We start from the raw sequence: 16,376 nt of genomic DNA on the forward strand, positions 1-16,376 counted from the left end.
CTGTTCAGTTATACTATACTGATATAAGAGAGTACAGCTGGTTTTACTCAGATATAGCCATTTTGAAGTAAACAATCTTTTTCATAAAGTAAGATAAAGTCTTCATTCTCCTGGACACAACTTCTGAAATGCACAAACTGTCTTTTTCACTCTTAGGCAGAGTAAACCTCGAAACCGACCTTCTTTTCGGCAGACGCTCATGCATTTAGACATTGCCTCTGCAGATGTACTTGCCACCCCACAAGAAACTTACTTCAAGTCTCAGGTAAGTTGGGAAACTTTCTACTAGGTGCTGCTAACAGAGGACTGTCAATGAAGAAGCGTAACTCTTAGAAGGGCCCATTCTGATTGTTATAACAGTTATATAACTCTATTCATTGTGAAACAATAAATATGATACTTCACACAATCACATCTTAGTTTTTAAAGCACTTAACATATATTATTAACTCATTTGAAAAAACGTGTCAGCCAGGTGCAGTGGCTCATGCCTATAATCCCAGCATGTTGGGAGGCTGAGGCAAGTGGACCACCTGAGGCCAGGAGTTCGAGACCAGCCTGACCAACATGGAGAAACCCCATCTCTACTAAAAATACAAAATTAGCCGGGCGGGGTGGTGCATGCCTGTAATCCCAGCTACTTAGGAGGCTGAGGCAGGAGAATTGCTTGAACCTGGGAGGCAAAGGTGGTGGTGAGCCAAGATCATCTTTATAGTGGCTTCTGGTAAAACTGCTGAAGAGAAAAGAGAAGAAGAAGATATGAAGGCTGTAATGTACATGCATCTGAATTAGGATTACTGCCGGCCTTCAAGGAAGTGCTGCCTTCTTTGAAGCAGAAAAGCTGAAGCACAGGTGGGAGGTTAAATACCATAATGAACCCATGATACAACTGGGTCCAGAGAGAACCTTTGCTCTAAGTATGTCACCTCGTAGCTTCCAAATTAGTATAATTTAATGTATCTGTTCACCTCTACTGTGCCACAAACCGTCTCAAAACTTTTATTTTTATTTTTATTTTTTAAGACAAGGTCTCACTCTGTCATCCAGGCAGAAGTATAGTGGTCTGATCTTGGCTCACTGCAGCCTCCACCTTCCGGGCTCAAGCAATCCTCCCACCTCAGCCCCGCAAGTACCTAGGACTACAAGCGTGCACCACCACTCCTGGATAATTTTTGTTTTTTGTTTTTGTTTTTTTGGTAGAGATGAGATTTCACCATGTTGCCCAGGCTGGTCTTGAATTCGTGGGCTCAGGTGATCTGCCTGCCTCCGCCTCCCAAAGTGCTGGGATTACAGGCATGAGCCATTGCTTGGCCCCATCCCAAAACTTAGGGCTTACAACAGTAAGCATTTATGTATACGTAGCTCACAATTCTATGGGTTGGCAATTTGGGCTAGGCAGTTCTACTGGCTTTGATTGGGCTTACTCATGCGTCCGCAGTGAGTTGCCAGGTCAGCTGGGAGGCTGGCCGGTCCCAGACGATCTCCTTCATACGTCTGACAACTGGCTGGCTATTAGCTAGAGCACCTTGCTTCTCCTCCACGTGGCCTCCATCCCTCCAGCAGGCCACCTTGGGTTTGTTCATATGGTGTCCTCAGGGTAACAAATGTAGCGAGAGAGCAAGCCCCAGTGCACAAGTGATTTCCAAGCCTGTGTCTGCATTATTTCTGCTAATGTTCCATTGGCCAAGCAAGTCACAGGCCAACCCAGATTCTCAGGATTGAGAAATAGGCTTCACCTCTTGACAAGAGAATCTGCAGCAGCACATTGTAAGGGCACGGATCTGGGGAGGGGAAGAACTGGTGGCAATTAAATTAAAAGGCTGCAAATGTCGTAAGGATAGGTCATCTAACCACTATCTATGTGGGTAGGGTGTGGTAAGAGATGAATTTTTTATAAGGCCCTTATCCCTTCCAGACCCAGGCAATATCAAAAGGGATGGAAATATAACTTTTGAAATAAATGTGATGATCCTGAATTATAGCTGTAGGCTTTTAGAACATAACGAAATTTTTACCTAATTTCTCATTTCTCATATAGCTTTATCTCACTTAATGTTATTGTGCTTCAGAAATGAATTTTTGTAAATGAATCGCATCTCCTCGCTGACTTCCAGTGTTATTTCAAAGATTCATTCTCAGAAAAGACATTTTATTAGCAATTGGCATTTCAGCCTACTTCTCATAGCCCCCCATCCCTGAAGGGCCATGAGTTTGCCCATCAGGAAAGTATCTGAGCAAAGCAGTAGTGGCCTTTGGGAGGAGCGTCATCGCTGGGAGCTGAGCAAGTCCTTAAATATGCTTTGCTGCCTGCCCCTATCAGAGACTTGGAGTATTTCTCTGATGTCTGATACACAGAGAGACCCTCTGCCTATCAGACAGATATTGAGGGATATCTTAGTAAAGGCACAAGGTTTTGGTTTTTGTTTTGATTGCAGTTTCTAAGAAATGATAAATCAGAGACTCCCATCCTTTTACCCAAAGTTCTACCACACTCTCTGTGATCCATAAACTTAGCTCTCCCCACAACTGTGTCTTGAAATAGGCTCGCCCCTATTGTTTTTTACTGTTTCTAAGAAATTATTATGTAAGTAATGTGTTTGCTTCGGAGGAAATAAGACGAAGTAGGAGGTAGACTTCATGGCATTTCCTACATTCTCTGATATACATTCAGATCAATTCCCTTAGAACTGTCACCCGTTTGTTCAACTACGTGTAGGTGTGGGGCACCATCCTGTCACTTCATACTGTGTGATCTTGGCAAAGTCACTCAATTGCTCTAAACCTCAGCTTAGTCGTCAAAACAATGAAGATAATCATATCTTCCCTTCCTTAGCGAGTTTCTGTGACAAGTAAATAAAAAGATAAAATTGCAAATGCATTGTAGACCATCAGGAACACTCTGATCATAAGATGTCATGATTCTTGACTGGACACCGTGGCTCATGCCTGTATCTGTAATCCCAGCACTTTGGGAGGCCGAGGTGGGTGGATTATTTGAGGTCAGGAGTTCGAGACCAGCCTGGCCAACATTGTGAAACCCCGTGTCTACTAAAAATACAAAAATTAGCCAGGTGTGGTGGTGCGCACCTATAATCTCAGCTACTTGAGAGGCTGAGGCACAAGAATCACTTGAACCCAGAAGGCAGAGGTTGCAGTGAGCTGAGATTGAGCCACTGCACTCCAGCCTGGTCAACAGAGTAAGACTCCATCTCAAAAAAAAAAAAAAAAAAAAAAAAGAACTCATTATTCTTGAGTTGCATATGATAGCATAAAACAAAAACAAAGGTGTCATGATTCGCTTTAATTTTCGTAGCTTTGTACTAAGTACAAAAATTAAGCCTCCTTTGGGTTGTTGCATTCTGGATGCTTTTTCCGATGAATTCCTAAGATGAATAAGATGGCAGCCAGAGAACTCCTATTTATCCGGTCCCAAGAGGGAAAAGCCGGCTTTTCGGCAGGCACGCGCTCTTTCTATAGTCCTCTCGTACCTGAGGCCTCGCCTTCTCCTGCCTGCTAAGACCCTCTGAACATCAGTTATCAATCAATAGTCGTTAGCTCCTGGTCTCCACTTCCCACCAAAACTGTCCGTCGAGAGGCGTTGCCAAGAGCCCAGCTGACTCCTTCCTGGGAGAAAATGCGTCATCTGGTTTTTGTCAACAGCACATGTATAGAAATGTAGCCTATATAGAGCAGATGAACAAAGCAACCCATTTCAATACAATGTTAGATTCTGTCAAAGCTATTGCTTTGTTTCTAGATAATCACACATTTCTCCAAGTAGGCAATTATGACTCCTGGTGTTCCATTACATTTGATCTGAGTCTTTAGAAAACATTTTCACCCCACTCTAGATCCCAGCTGCGAGGTGGGTCGTGTGCCCTGCTTTGAAGCTCTCTCACTCCCTCTGCCTTTGCACCATTCTAGTGTTCTGTTGAGTGCCACTGTGACCACCCAGAAATCCAGGGATTGGGAGTTGCAGAGACACCCCAACTCTGAGGTTAGACTCTGCTGCCTTAAAAGTAATCTTCTTGTGAGGGAGCAGGTGCTTATGCAGAGGCTGGACACTCACATCAGGGGAGGATTTGTGTGCCCGGTAAGGGTTGGACTGGACCCCAATATGGCTTTTCTGATTCCATCTGATTCCCCTCTTCTAAGACCCCAACATCTGGCTTCTCTACTCCTTAAGCTAGGCTAGAACTGGCTCAATTTCTTTTTTTTTGTTTATTTACTTTTTTATTTTTTTCTGAGACAGAGTCTCGCTCTGTCGCCCAGGCTGGAGTGCAATGACATGATCTCAGCTCACTGCAACCTCTGCCTCCTGGGTTCAAGTGATTCTCCTGCCTCAGACTCACAAGTAGCTGGGACTATAGGTGCCCACTAAATTTTTGTATTTTTAGTAGAGACGGGGTTTCACTTTGTTAGCCAGGATGGTTGTGATCTCCTAACCTCGTGATCCACCCATATCGGCCTCCCAAAGTGCTAGAATTACAGGTGTGTGCCACTGCACCCAGCCTGTTTACTTTTTTCAGTTGTGGTAAAATAAAGATAGTATAAAATTTGCCATTTTAACCATTAAAAAAAATTTTTTTTTGAGATACAGTTTCGCTCTTGTCACCAAGGCTGGAGTGCAATGGCACGATCTTGGCTCACTGCAACTTCTGCCCCACAGATTCAAGCAGTTCTCCTGCCTCAGCGTCCTGAGTAGCTGTGACTCCAGGGGCCTGCCACCATGCCTGACTAATTTTTTGTATTTTTAGTAGAGACAGGGTTTCACCATGTTGGCCAGGCTGGTCTCGAACTCCTGACCTCAGGTGATCCAACCACCTGGGCCTCCCATAGTGCTGGGATTACAGGTGTGAGCCACCTTGCACAGCTGATTTTAACCATTTTCGAATGTGCGACTCAATGGCATTAATTACATTCACAATGTTGTGAAATTGTCACCACTATCTGTTTCCAAAAATGTTCATCACCTCATCAAGCAGTAACTCCCCATTCCCTCCTCCCCACCACCCCCGGTAATCTCTATTCTACTTTCTCTCTCTATGAATTTGCCTATGCCAGGTTATTTCATTTCAGTAGAATCATACCATATTTGTTCATTTGTGCCTGGCTTGTTTCACTTGGCATGTTTTCAGGGTTCATGTATTTTGTAGCATGTGTCACAGCTTCATTACTTTTTATGGCTAAATAATATTCCATGATACACACACACACACACACACACACACACATATATACACCATGGAATATTATTATATAATATATACTATACATATACACACACATACACACACACACACACATATATATACACCATGGAATATTATTATATAATATATACCATACATATATACACACACACACACACACACATATATACACACCATGGAATATTATTATATACCATACATACACACACACACACACACATATATACACCATGGAATATTATTATATACCATACATATATATACACACACACACACGTATATATACACCATGGAATATTATTATATACCATACATATACACACACACACACACACACATATATACACCATGGAATATTATATAATATATACCATACATATATATACACACACACACACACATATATACACCATGGAATATTATTATATAATATATACCATACATATATACACACACACACACATATATACACCATGGAATATTATTATATAACATATACCATACATATATATACACCATAGAATATTATTATATAATATATACCATACATATACACACACACACACACACATATATACACCATGGAATATTATTATATAATATATACCATACATATATACACACACACACACACACGTATATATACACCATGGAATATTATTATATAATATATACCATACATATATATACATACACATACACACATATACATATACACCATGGAATATTATTATATAATATATACCATACATATATATACACACACATATATATACACCATGGAATATTATTATATACCATACATATATACACACACACACACACACATATATATACACCATGGAATATTATTATATAATATATACCATACATATATATACACACAAACACACACACACACATATACACCATGGAATATTATTATATAATATATACCATACATATATATACACACACACACACACATATATACACCATGGAATATTATTATATAATATATACCATACATATATATACACACACACACACACATATATACACCATGGAATATTATTATATAATATATACCATACATATATACACACACACACACACACACATATATATACACCATGGAATATTATTATATAATATATACCATACATATATACACACACACACACATATATATACACCATGGAATATTATTATATAATATATACCATACATATATATACACACACACACACACACATATATATACACCATGGAATATTATTATATAATATATACCATACATATATATACACACACACACACATATATATACACCATGGAATCTTATTATATAATATATACCATACATATATATACACACACACACACGTATATATACACCATGGAATCTTATTATATAATATATACCATACATATATATACACACACACATATATATACACCATGGAATATTATTATATACCATACATACACACACACACACACACCTATATATACACCATGGAATATTATTATATACCATACATATATACACACACACACACACGTATATATACACCATGGAATATTATTATATACCATACATATATACACACACACACACACATATATACACCAAGGAATATTATTATATAATATATACCATACATATATACACACACACACACACACACACACATATACACCATGGAATATTATTATATAACATATACCATACATATATATACACACACACACACACATATATACACCATGGAATATTATATAATATATACCATACATATATATACACACACACACACACATATATACACCATGGAATATTATTATATAATATATACCATACATATATACACACACACACACACACACACGTATATATACACCATAGAATATTATTATATAATATATACCATACATATATACACACACACACACACACACATATACACCATGGAATATTATTATATAACATATACCATACATATATATACACACACACACACACGTATATATGCACCATGGAATATTATTATATAATATATACCATACATATATACACACACACACACACATATACACCATGGAATATTATATAACATATACCATACATATATATATACACACACACACACACATATATACACCATGGAATATTATTATATAATATATACCATACATATATACACACACACACACACACACATATACACCATGGAATATTATTATATAACATATACCATACATATATATACACACACACACACATATATACACCATGGAATATTATTATATAATATATACCATACATATATATACACACACACACACATATATACACCATGGAATATTATTATATAATATATACCATACATATACACACACACACACACATATACACCATGGAATATTATTATATAACATATACCATACATATATATACACACACACACACACACATATACACCATGGAATATTATTATATAATATATACCATACATATATATACACACACACACACATATATACACCATGGAATATTATTATATAATATATACCATACATATATACACACACACACACACACACACACACATATACACCATGGAATATTATTATATAATATATACCATACATATATACACACACACACACACACACACATATACACCATGGAATATTATTATATAATATATACCATACATATATACACACACACACACACACACACATATATACACCATGGAATATTATTATATACCATACATATATACACACACACACACACACACACATATATACACCATGGAATATTATTATATAATATATACCATACATATATACACACACACACACACACACACACACACACACATACACCATGGAATATTATTATATAATATATACCATACATATATACACACACACACATATATACACCATGGAATATTATTATATAATATATACCATACATATATACACACACACACACATATATACACCATGGAATATTATTATATAATATATACCATACATATATATACACACACACACACACATATATACACCATGGAATATTATTATATATACCATACATATATATACACACACACACCACATTTCATTTTGACACCTCTACAGTAGTCCCTGCTTATCCATGGTACATTTCATGACCCCCAGTGGATGCCTAAAACTTTGAATGGTACCGAGCCTGGCTGCTGTCAATCAGAACATATTTCTTTTCATATCTTCCACCCACAAATGTAATGTCTCTTCCATGTTAACTAAGCTCTTTCTTTACTGTTTATTTCATTTTTTGGAGCAACCCTATTAACTGGGTAAGCTCTTATCAGTACTCTTGCCATAATTTTTGTAGTTTGAAGCACAACAGCAACAGTAACACAAATTTGTTCACAAGATTCATTCTTGTGTAGATCTTAGCAACCTCTGCATATGATTTTTTTTCTTTCCTTATTAAGTCAAGAACTTTTACCCTTTCACCTAAAGGAAGCATTGTCTGGCTTTTCTTTGGCATATCCGAATTGCTAGCATCACTGCTCCTGTGTTTTGCAGCCATTATTAAGTAAAATAAGAATTACTTGAACACAAGGGCTGCAGTGCTCCAACAGTCAATCTTATAACCAAGACAGCTACTAAGTGACCAGTGGAAGGGGAGTGTCTACAACGTGGAGACGCTGAATGAAGGGATGATTCATGTCCCACATGAGACAGAGCCAACAACGAGAGATTTCATCACACTGCTCAGAATGATGGCCAATCTAAATTTTATGAATTATTTATTTCTAGAAATTTTTGATGTAATATTTTCAGGCCAAGGCTGACTGAAAGCAAGTGAAATTGCGGAAAGCAAAGCCTTGGACAAGGGGGGACTACTGTATTATGGGAGATAAAGAAGCAAAGTTTGGGTGCAAGAGCTTTGGTCTATGGAGTGAGTAACTGGAAGGATGGAAAAGGTAAAGCCTTCTAAATGCTACGGACTTTCACAGGCCTTATTTGGGACATAAAGAGGATATCACTAATGGTAATAATCCAAGTTTCACTGGATTTTTTCCCTTACCTGCTAGAGTAGTCGTTCTCTCACAGCTATAAAGAAATACCTGAAACTGGGTAATTTATAAGAAAAGAGGTTTAATTGGCTCACAGTTCCACAGGCTTTACAGGAAGCATGACTAGGGAGGCCTCAGGAAACTTTCAAACATGGCAGAAGGCAAAGGCGAAGCAGGCACATCTTACGGCCAGAGGAGGGGAAGAGAGTGGAGGCAGAGGCGCCACCCACTTTCAGACAACCAGATCTCATGAAAACTCACTATCATGAGAACAGCAAGAGCGAAATCTGCCCCCGTGATCCAGTCACGTCCCAGCAGGCCCCTCCTCCAACACTGGGGATTACAATTCAGCATGAGATCAGGGCGCAGACACAGATCCAAACCGTGTCACCTGCTTCCACAGGACTCGAGTGCCTTCTGAAGCACTGCTCTATTCCTACCCCCACCCACCACAGGCATTTCTGGGGAATCCCCAGTGAGGAGTGAGGATCTCAGACTGCCTCAAATTAACATTTGTCCTGCTTTCCACTGATGCTAGCTAGACACAGCAGTCTCCCGCCAAGCATCTGCTGGGTATTGATTTATGGTTAGCCATCACTGTTTTCTGCTAAAAGACTACAGTCCTGGGTTGGCATCCATTGGATGCTACCATATCCTTAAGGCACTGCCATCACCTACTGGGAGCTGCCATCTCTGGAGTTCTCAAGATTCCAAAGCTGCAAGCTGTCCTGTTTGTGCCATGGACTCTTCCTTTCCCTGCTGAGTTACACTCTGTGGACAGTAAGAGAGCAATACTGCTTATGTCCCCATGTTTCTCAGGCATTGTAATGAAACAATGGGAAATGCCCCTCCGCACCTAGGAAGGGGGCTTTGTTGCAGGTCAGGCTCATGCGACTCCTCCCACCCTTGGTGTTCTCTCTCACAGGCTCCTCAGTAGCTGTGCAAATTGGCTTCGGGCTTGCCAATCCTCCCTTTCTTCACATGTGCCCAGACATGTCTGAATTGCAGATTACACTCAAATTGGAACTCCTTTTACATAAGATTCTAAGTATATAAAATGGAACTCAAAATTAACATGTGCCAGGAATAGGATACCTTAGGAGGCAATGCATTATTCATCAGTACCTGGTGTTTGCCTATATAACCTTTTTTCTCTTAACAGGAGGGAACTCCTTTTTGGAAATCTACTTTCTTACAGATTTCAATCTTCACAAAGTTCTCTTTGACTTTCCCATAATCATAAGCTAGATGTCAGGAGATTTATTTCCTCTAGAATTAAAGCAAATCTCATCTGCGATATAAAATTCCTTACCACCAGAGGGAGGTATTCCTTTTCTCATCCCTTCTTTAAGTATTTTAGTAGGATACAGTGACATGACAAAAGCGGATACTTCAGGGTGCAAATCTGACCCTGTTATTCTTTTTTGGTCTAACTACTTTCACTTGTCATTCTTCGCCTCCTAAAGCTCAAATACTCCTCCTGCTCCCTGACTTTGATCTGATGATTGAGAGAATAGCATTACCAGGGGCTCAACCAAACCTTCATTTACAGCTCGGATGCTGGCAAAGGCCATTATCAAACAAAGGAGTAGTGCATTCTGATGAGACTGGGGTGTTCGGGGTGGTATGGCCATAGACTGCAGTAGTGTGTTCTGGATCTTGGCTTTCTAATGACATCATTCGATAGATTTGGTGCCTAAAGATCAACCAACCAACAGAAACTTCTCTCCAGTGTTCAACATACATGTGGGAAATCTAGCATATTGTAGAATGATCATTTTTGCATAATTAAAATATAATTTCCTCCATAAAAATAGATGAGAAACAGCTAATTTGGGGAAAACCTTCTATAAATCTACAATTACTTAAGAATAATTTCTTACTTGATCCAGAAAGATACCCTTTTTAAAAAAATTATTGTGGTAAAAACACTTAATGAAAGCTATTGTCTTTTAATTTATTTTATTTTATTTTTTTGAGATGGAGTTTTGCTCTTGTTTCCCAGGCTGGAGTGCAATGGCGCGATCTCAGCTTACTGCAGCCTCCCACTCCCAGGTTCAAGTGATTCTCCTGCCTCAGCCTCCCGACTAGCTGGGATTACAGGTGCGCGCCACCACACCCAGCTAATTTTTGTACTTTTAGTAGAGACGAGGTTTCACCATGTTGGCCAGGCTGGTCTTGAACTCCTGGACTCAACCGATCCTCTCATCGCAGCCTCCCAAAGTGCTGGCATTATAGGCATGAGCCACCACACCCACAAAAGCAATAGGGATTGCTATTATTTTTTAAAATTTTTTTAAATTAAAAAAATATATAGGCAAAGATGGAAAGAAATAGGAACCCTTGTACACTGTTGGTGAGAATGCAAAATGGTGCAGCTAATACGGAAAACAAGAGGGAGACTTCACCAAATTAAAAAGGGAACTACCTTATAATCCAGAGAGACACTGTTTAACATGAATCTAAAGGTCATAGGATAATTTTAGTAGAAGATTATACAATTAGATACATTTAGTTACAGATCTAGCCTTCACTGGAAATTATATCTCATTACTTTTGGAGATGGAAGATAGTCTATACATAATATGAGGAACTTAGCTTTGCTGTTTCTCTCTATGGCCTACTGAGTAGAGGTTTTTCTACCCTCTAACATTTAGGTAAAATTAGCTTGAAATTGCATGCCACGTGGAGAGCTCAATGTCCTTTCTAATACTTCTGTAATTCCTGGGACAGTGATAATTTCATGGCCGCTCTGGCCCTGCCTTCCTTAAATTCTTGGTCCCCACCCCTGCTGCCTTGTGGTTGTTCCTTTATCTTTGTTCCATAATTGACCAAACATTCAATTCATCCCCTTTCTTTAAAAAACAAAATAGGGCCACCGTGCATGGTGGCTCATGCCTGTAATCTCAGCACTTTGGGAGGCCAAAGTGGGTGGATCATTAGAGGTCAGGGGTTTGAGACCAGCATGGCCAACATGGTGAAATCCTGCCTCTATTAAAAATACAAAAATTAGCCGGGCGTGGTGGCAGGCACCTGTAATCCCAGCTACTCAAGAGGCTGAGCCAGGACAATTGCTTGCACCTGGGAGACCGAGGCTGCAGTGAGCCAAGATCATGCCACTGCACTCCAGCCTGGGTGACAGAGAGAGACTCTGTCTCAAAAATGATGATAATAAATAAATAAATAAATAATTTTAAAGCCCCCCTTCAAAGCCTAGGTGAATGTCAGAGACTTTACTGAAGGTTTAGAAAATCTGAAAAAGTTTACATTTTGAACAACTTAAACCATATATTAGACATCTATCCCTGGTCTAAAAATTTCGTCAAACTACTAAATTGCTTGGCCATACTCTCTGTTTTCTCCTCCTCCTTCTCTCTGTTCTGTTCTGTTCTTTCCCTCAACTCCAAATTCCTGTATAATTTCTTGTATTTCCATTCTCATTTCCTGCTGTTCATGCCTGTAGGGTCTTCTACTCTAGATATTTTTTCAAGATACGTTCCCAAACAAAGGCTAGGAGGAATTCTGGTGCCAGTCGTAAAGATGTTCATAATCTCACACACTCATTTCCATGTGCTTATCAGGGCTATTTTTTTTCTGGCCAGGCTATCTCAGCCACCATCTTGCCTTAAATTAAACTCTTTTATTCCAGAAGCAATGGCCGGTATGCCGGCTGTGATGTTTCTCATGGTCAGTGCTGGAGGAAAACTCGGAAAAATACATCATCATATATTGGAGTAAAAGTATAGAAATGGGCTAGGGCATGGCGATTTAGTAGCAAGAGATATTTTGCTATCAATCAAATAATATTTATTGAACATCTATTCTGAAAAAGGCTCTTCAGTAGAAGCATGCAGGAAAAAATAATCTTGTTCATACCTTTATGGATATATCAGGGATTGAAACTCCTGGAATTTATCAAAATCTAATTTGTCCTTGCCCAGGCTGAATGGAGAGAAGAAGTGAAAAAACACTTTGAGAAGATCAAAAGTGAAGGAACTTGTATACACCGGTTAGATGAAGAACTGATTCGAAGGCGCAGAGAAGAGCTCAGGTCAGCTCCTCCCTCCTTCTCCACCTCCTCTGACCTCTGCAGATGCTAACGGGCACCCTCTTTATAACCCCCAGTTCACTTTCTACCACGTTTCACCTCTGCTTTTTACTGTTACGCTGCTTAAAAGTTGCCCCCAAAGTTAGCCCTCCTTTATATCTCTTTCCTGTCCTTTCCTGCCAACTCTATTATCCTCTTTTATTATGTCTCTGCAACAAGGATTCCTGAAACAATGCTATTTAGTCATTCAGCCACTGTCCTAGGTGCCATGGAATTTCAGAAATTTATAAGATTTAGTCCCTGGCTTTAAGATGCTTACAATCTATTAAGAGATATAAGGCCATGTGCAGTGGCTCACATCTGTAATCCCAGCAGTTTGGGAGGCCAAGGCAGGTGGATCACTTGAGCCCAGGAGTTCAAGACCAGCCTGGCCAACATGGTGAAACCCCATCTCTACTAAAAGTACGAAAAAGTAGCTGGGCATGGTGGCGCACACTTGCAATCCCAGCTACGCGGGAAACTGAGTAACGAGAGTCACTTGAACCCAGGAGATGGAGGCTGCAGTGAGCCAAGATTGTGCCACTGTACTCCAGCCTGGGTGACAGAGTGAGATTCTGTCTCAAAAAAAGAGAGAGAGATGAGGCATGGTCATGGATAATCACTGATATCATTTGGCTCTGTGTCTCCACCCAAATCGCACCTCAAATTGTCATCCCCATAATCCCCGTGTGTCAAGAACAGAACCAGGTGGAGGTAATTGAATCATGGGGTGGTTTCCTCCAAGCTGTTTTTGTGATAATTGTGAGTTCTCAGGAGATCTGATGGTTTTATAAGCATCTGGCATTTCCCCTGCTTTCACTCACTCCCTGTGAAGAAGGTTCTCCTTTGCCTTCTGCCATGATTGTAAATTTCCTGAGGCCTCCCCAGCAATGCAGAACTGTGAGTCAATTAAACCTCTTTCCTTTATAAATTACCCAGTCTCAGCTATTTCTTCATAGCAGTGTGAGAGCAGACTAATACAATCACATCTGAGTCAGTTCCAGCTGCTATAACAAAGCTTAGACTGGATAATTTATAAACAACGAAATGTAGTGGTCACAGTTCTGGAGCTGGGAAGTCCACGATCAAGGTGCCAGCAGATTCAGTGTCTGGTGAGGGCCTGTTTCTCATAGATGGCAGCTTCTATGTGTCCTCACACCACAGAGGGCAAAAGGGCTCCCTCAAGTCTCTTTTATAAGGGGACTAATCCCATTGACAAGGGCAGAACTCTTATGATCTAATCACCTCCCAAGGACCCCGCCTCTTTTTTTTGAGACAGAATCTCTCTCTGTCGCCCAGGCTGGAGTGCAGTGGCACAGTCTCGGCTCACTGCAACCTCTGCCTCCTGGGTTCAAGTAATTCTTCTGCCTCAGCCTCCCAAGTAACTGGGACTACAGGTGCACGCCACCATACCCAGCTAATTTTTGTATTTTTAGTAGAGACAAGGTTTCACCATGTTGGTCAGGCTGGTCTCAAACTCCTGACCTCATGATCTGCCCGCCTTGGCCTCCCAAAGTGCTGGGATTACAGGCATGAGCCACCATGCCTGGCTGACCCCACCTCTTAACATTATCACCTGGGGTGTTAGATTTCAACATATAAATTTGGGGGGACACAAACATTCAGACCATAGCAACTACTCTATCACACAGGATCTGGGCCGTGGCTAAGTATAAATGAGGGATCATGGTGTTGGCTTTAACTGCACATTTCCATTAACATGTGAGTATATTCTGCTGTATTCTTATTAAGATAATGCCAACCCTGCACAGTTGAAGGTGACAAATCATAGACAGATTTTTATCTGTGGCCTTCTTGGCTATTCTGCATGGCTAGATGGGCCCTTTAGGATAAACCAAGTGGAGAGCTCAGATTTCCCATCTCCCATTCCATTTTCTGAGTTACTGCACTGGACAAGGGAGCCTTAACAATAGACAGCCTTGGGCAAATGCTGTTGTGATCAGTCACCCTGTTTCTTATGTCATCAAGCTGACTTTTGTTCTCCTGAAGTTGGCTGGCCCGGCTGACCCTGTGTTTTCTTTGATAGGCACGCGCTGGATATTCGTGAACACTATGAGCGAAAGCTTGAGCGGGCGAATAATTTATACATGGAATTGAGTGCCATCATGCTGCAGCTAGAAATGCGGGAGAAGGAGCTTATTAAGTATGTATCCAGGCCAGTATCTGTTCTTACTGATTTGAGTCTGTCAGTCAGCAGAAATGTACTTCTCCTTGTTGCTGCTAATCAGAACTGGCAGATATTTTATTCATTCACCCAACATTCCTTCAGGGATGTGCGACGCACTGGTCCCTGCCCCTGATGAAGTATACAAGTGAGTGGAGTTGCCACAGAGCAAGTTATAGGGGAACATGCACTTGCAGGCATTTGCTGGATAGGGAAGGGGGCCCTCATTTCAAGAACAGCACGGTGTGAAGAAGGGGAAGCTGATGGCCCGCTGGGGAAATGTGTTGGCTGCTGAAAGTGGTATAAGGGACTCCTGATGCTGACAAGAAAACCCTGGGAATCCTGAACAAATGAGCAGCTACTGAAAACAAGCAGGACTTCTGTCATTGTTAGTGTCTGAGAAGGTGAGCTGAAGAGCAGAATGAAGTCAGGTTAATTTGCATTTAGTACTTGTTTGTTTTTTAAACCTGCAGCCTGTCATTCAAATAGCCTGTATCTGCTAAATGTGGCCAGAATCTGTGGGTAGAATTAGCCTGTGAAAACATTCTGCCTCGTTCTTTCTGTCTTCAATGAATGAGAGGTGGCTTTTGCCTTTATTCCGCAGGCGTGAGCAAGCAGTGGAAAAGAAGTATCCGGGGACCTACAAACGACACCCTGTGCGTCCAATAATCCACCCCAATGCCATGGAGAAACTCATGAAAAGGAAGGGAGTGCCTCACAAATCTGGGATGCAGACCAAACGGTGAGACACCTATACAAACGCAATATTGAGATAAATGGGGAAATAGCCCCCTACAAATCCATTCTGACATGTTGGCAGATGTGGC

The 16,376-nt window shown here is 40.3% G+C and overlaps 1 protein-coding gene across 12 annotated transcripts in view; it reads left to right on the top strand.

Annotated features, from left to right (window-relative positions):
- MAP3K13 (mitogen-activated protein kinase kinase kinase 13) overlaps window positions 1-16,376 on the top strand; it is a 195,493-nt gene that overhangs the window by 147,345 nt on the left and 31,772 nt on the right. For all 12 annotated transcript variants that reach the window (XR_010338936.1, XM_064366888.1, XM_064366887.1 and 9 more), the window contains 4 exons: window positions 157-265; window positions 13,219-13,328; window positions 15,412-15,528; window positions 16,154-16,291. Coding sequence is in view for 11 of the 12 variants with exons in the window: in XM_064366888.1 (XP_064222958.1) it covers window positions 157-265; window positions 13,219-13,328; window positions 15,412-15,528; window positions 16,154-16,291 (474 nt within the window). In the remaining variant the exon portion in view is untranslated. The remainder of the gene's footprint in view (window positions 1-156; window positions 266-13,218; window positions 13,329-15,411; window positions 15,529-16,153; window positions 16,292-16,376) is intronic.

The sequence above is a fragment of the Aotus nancymaae genome, unplaced genomic scaffold, assembly GCF_030222135.1.
Source record: "Aotus nancymaae isolate 86718 unplaced genomic scaffold, 86718_ANA_hifiasm-v0.15.2.pri h1tg000067l, whole genome shotgun sequence".
NCBI lineage: Eukaryota > Metazoa > Chordata > Mammalia > Primates > Aotidae > Aotus > Aotus nancymaae.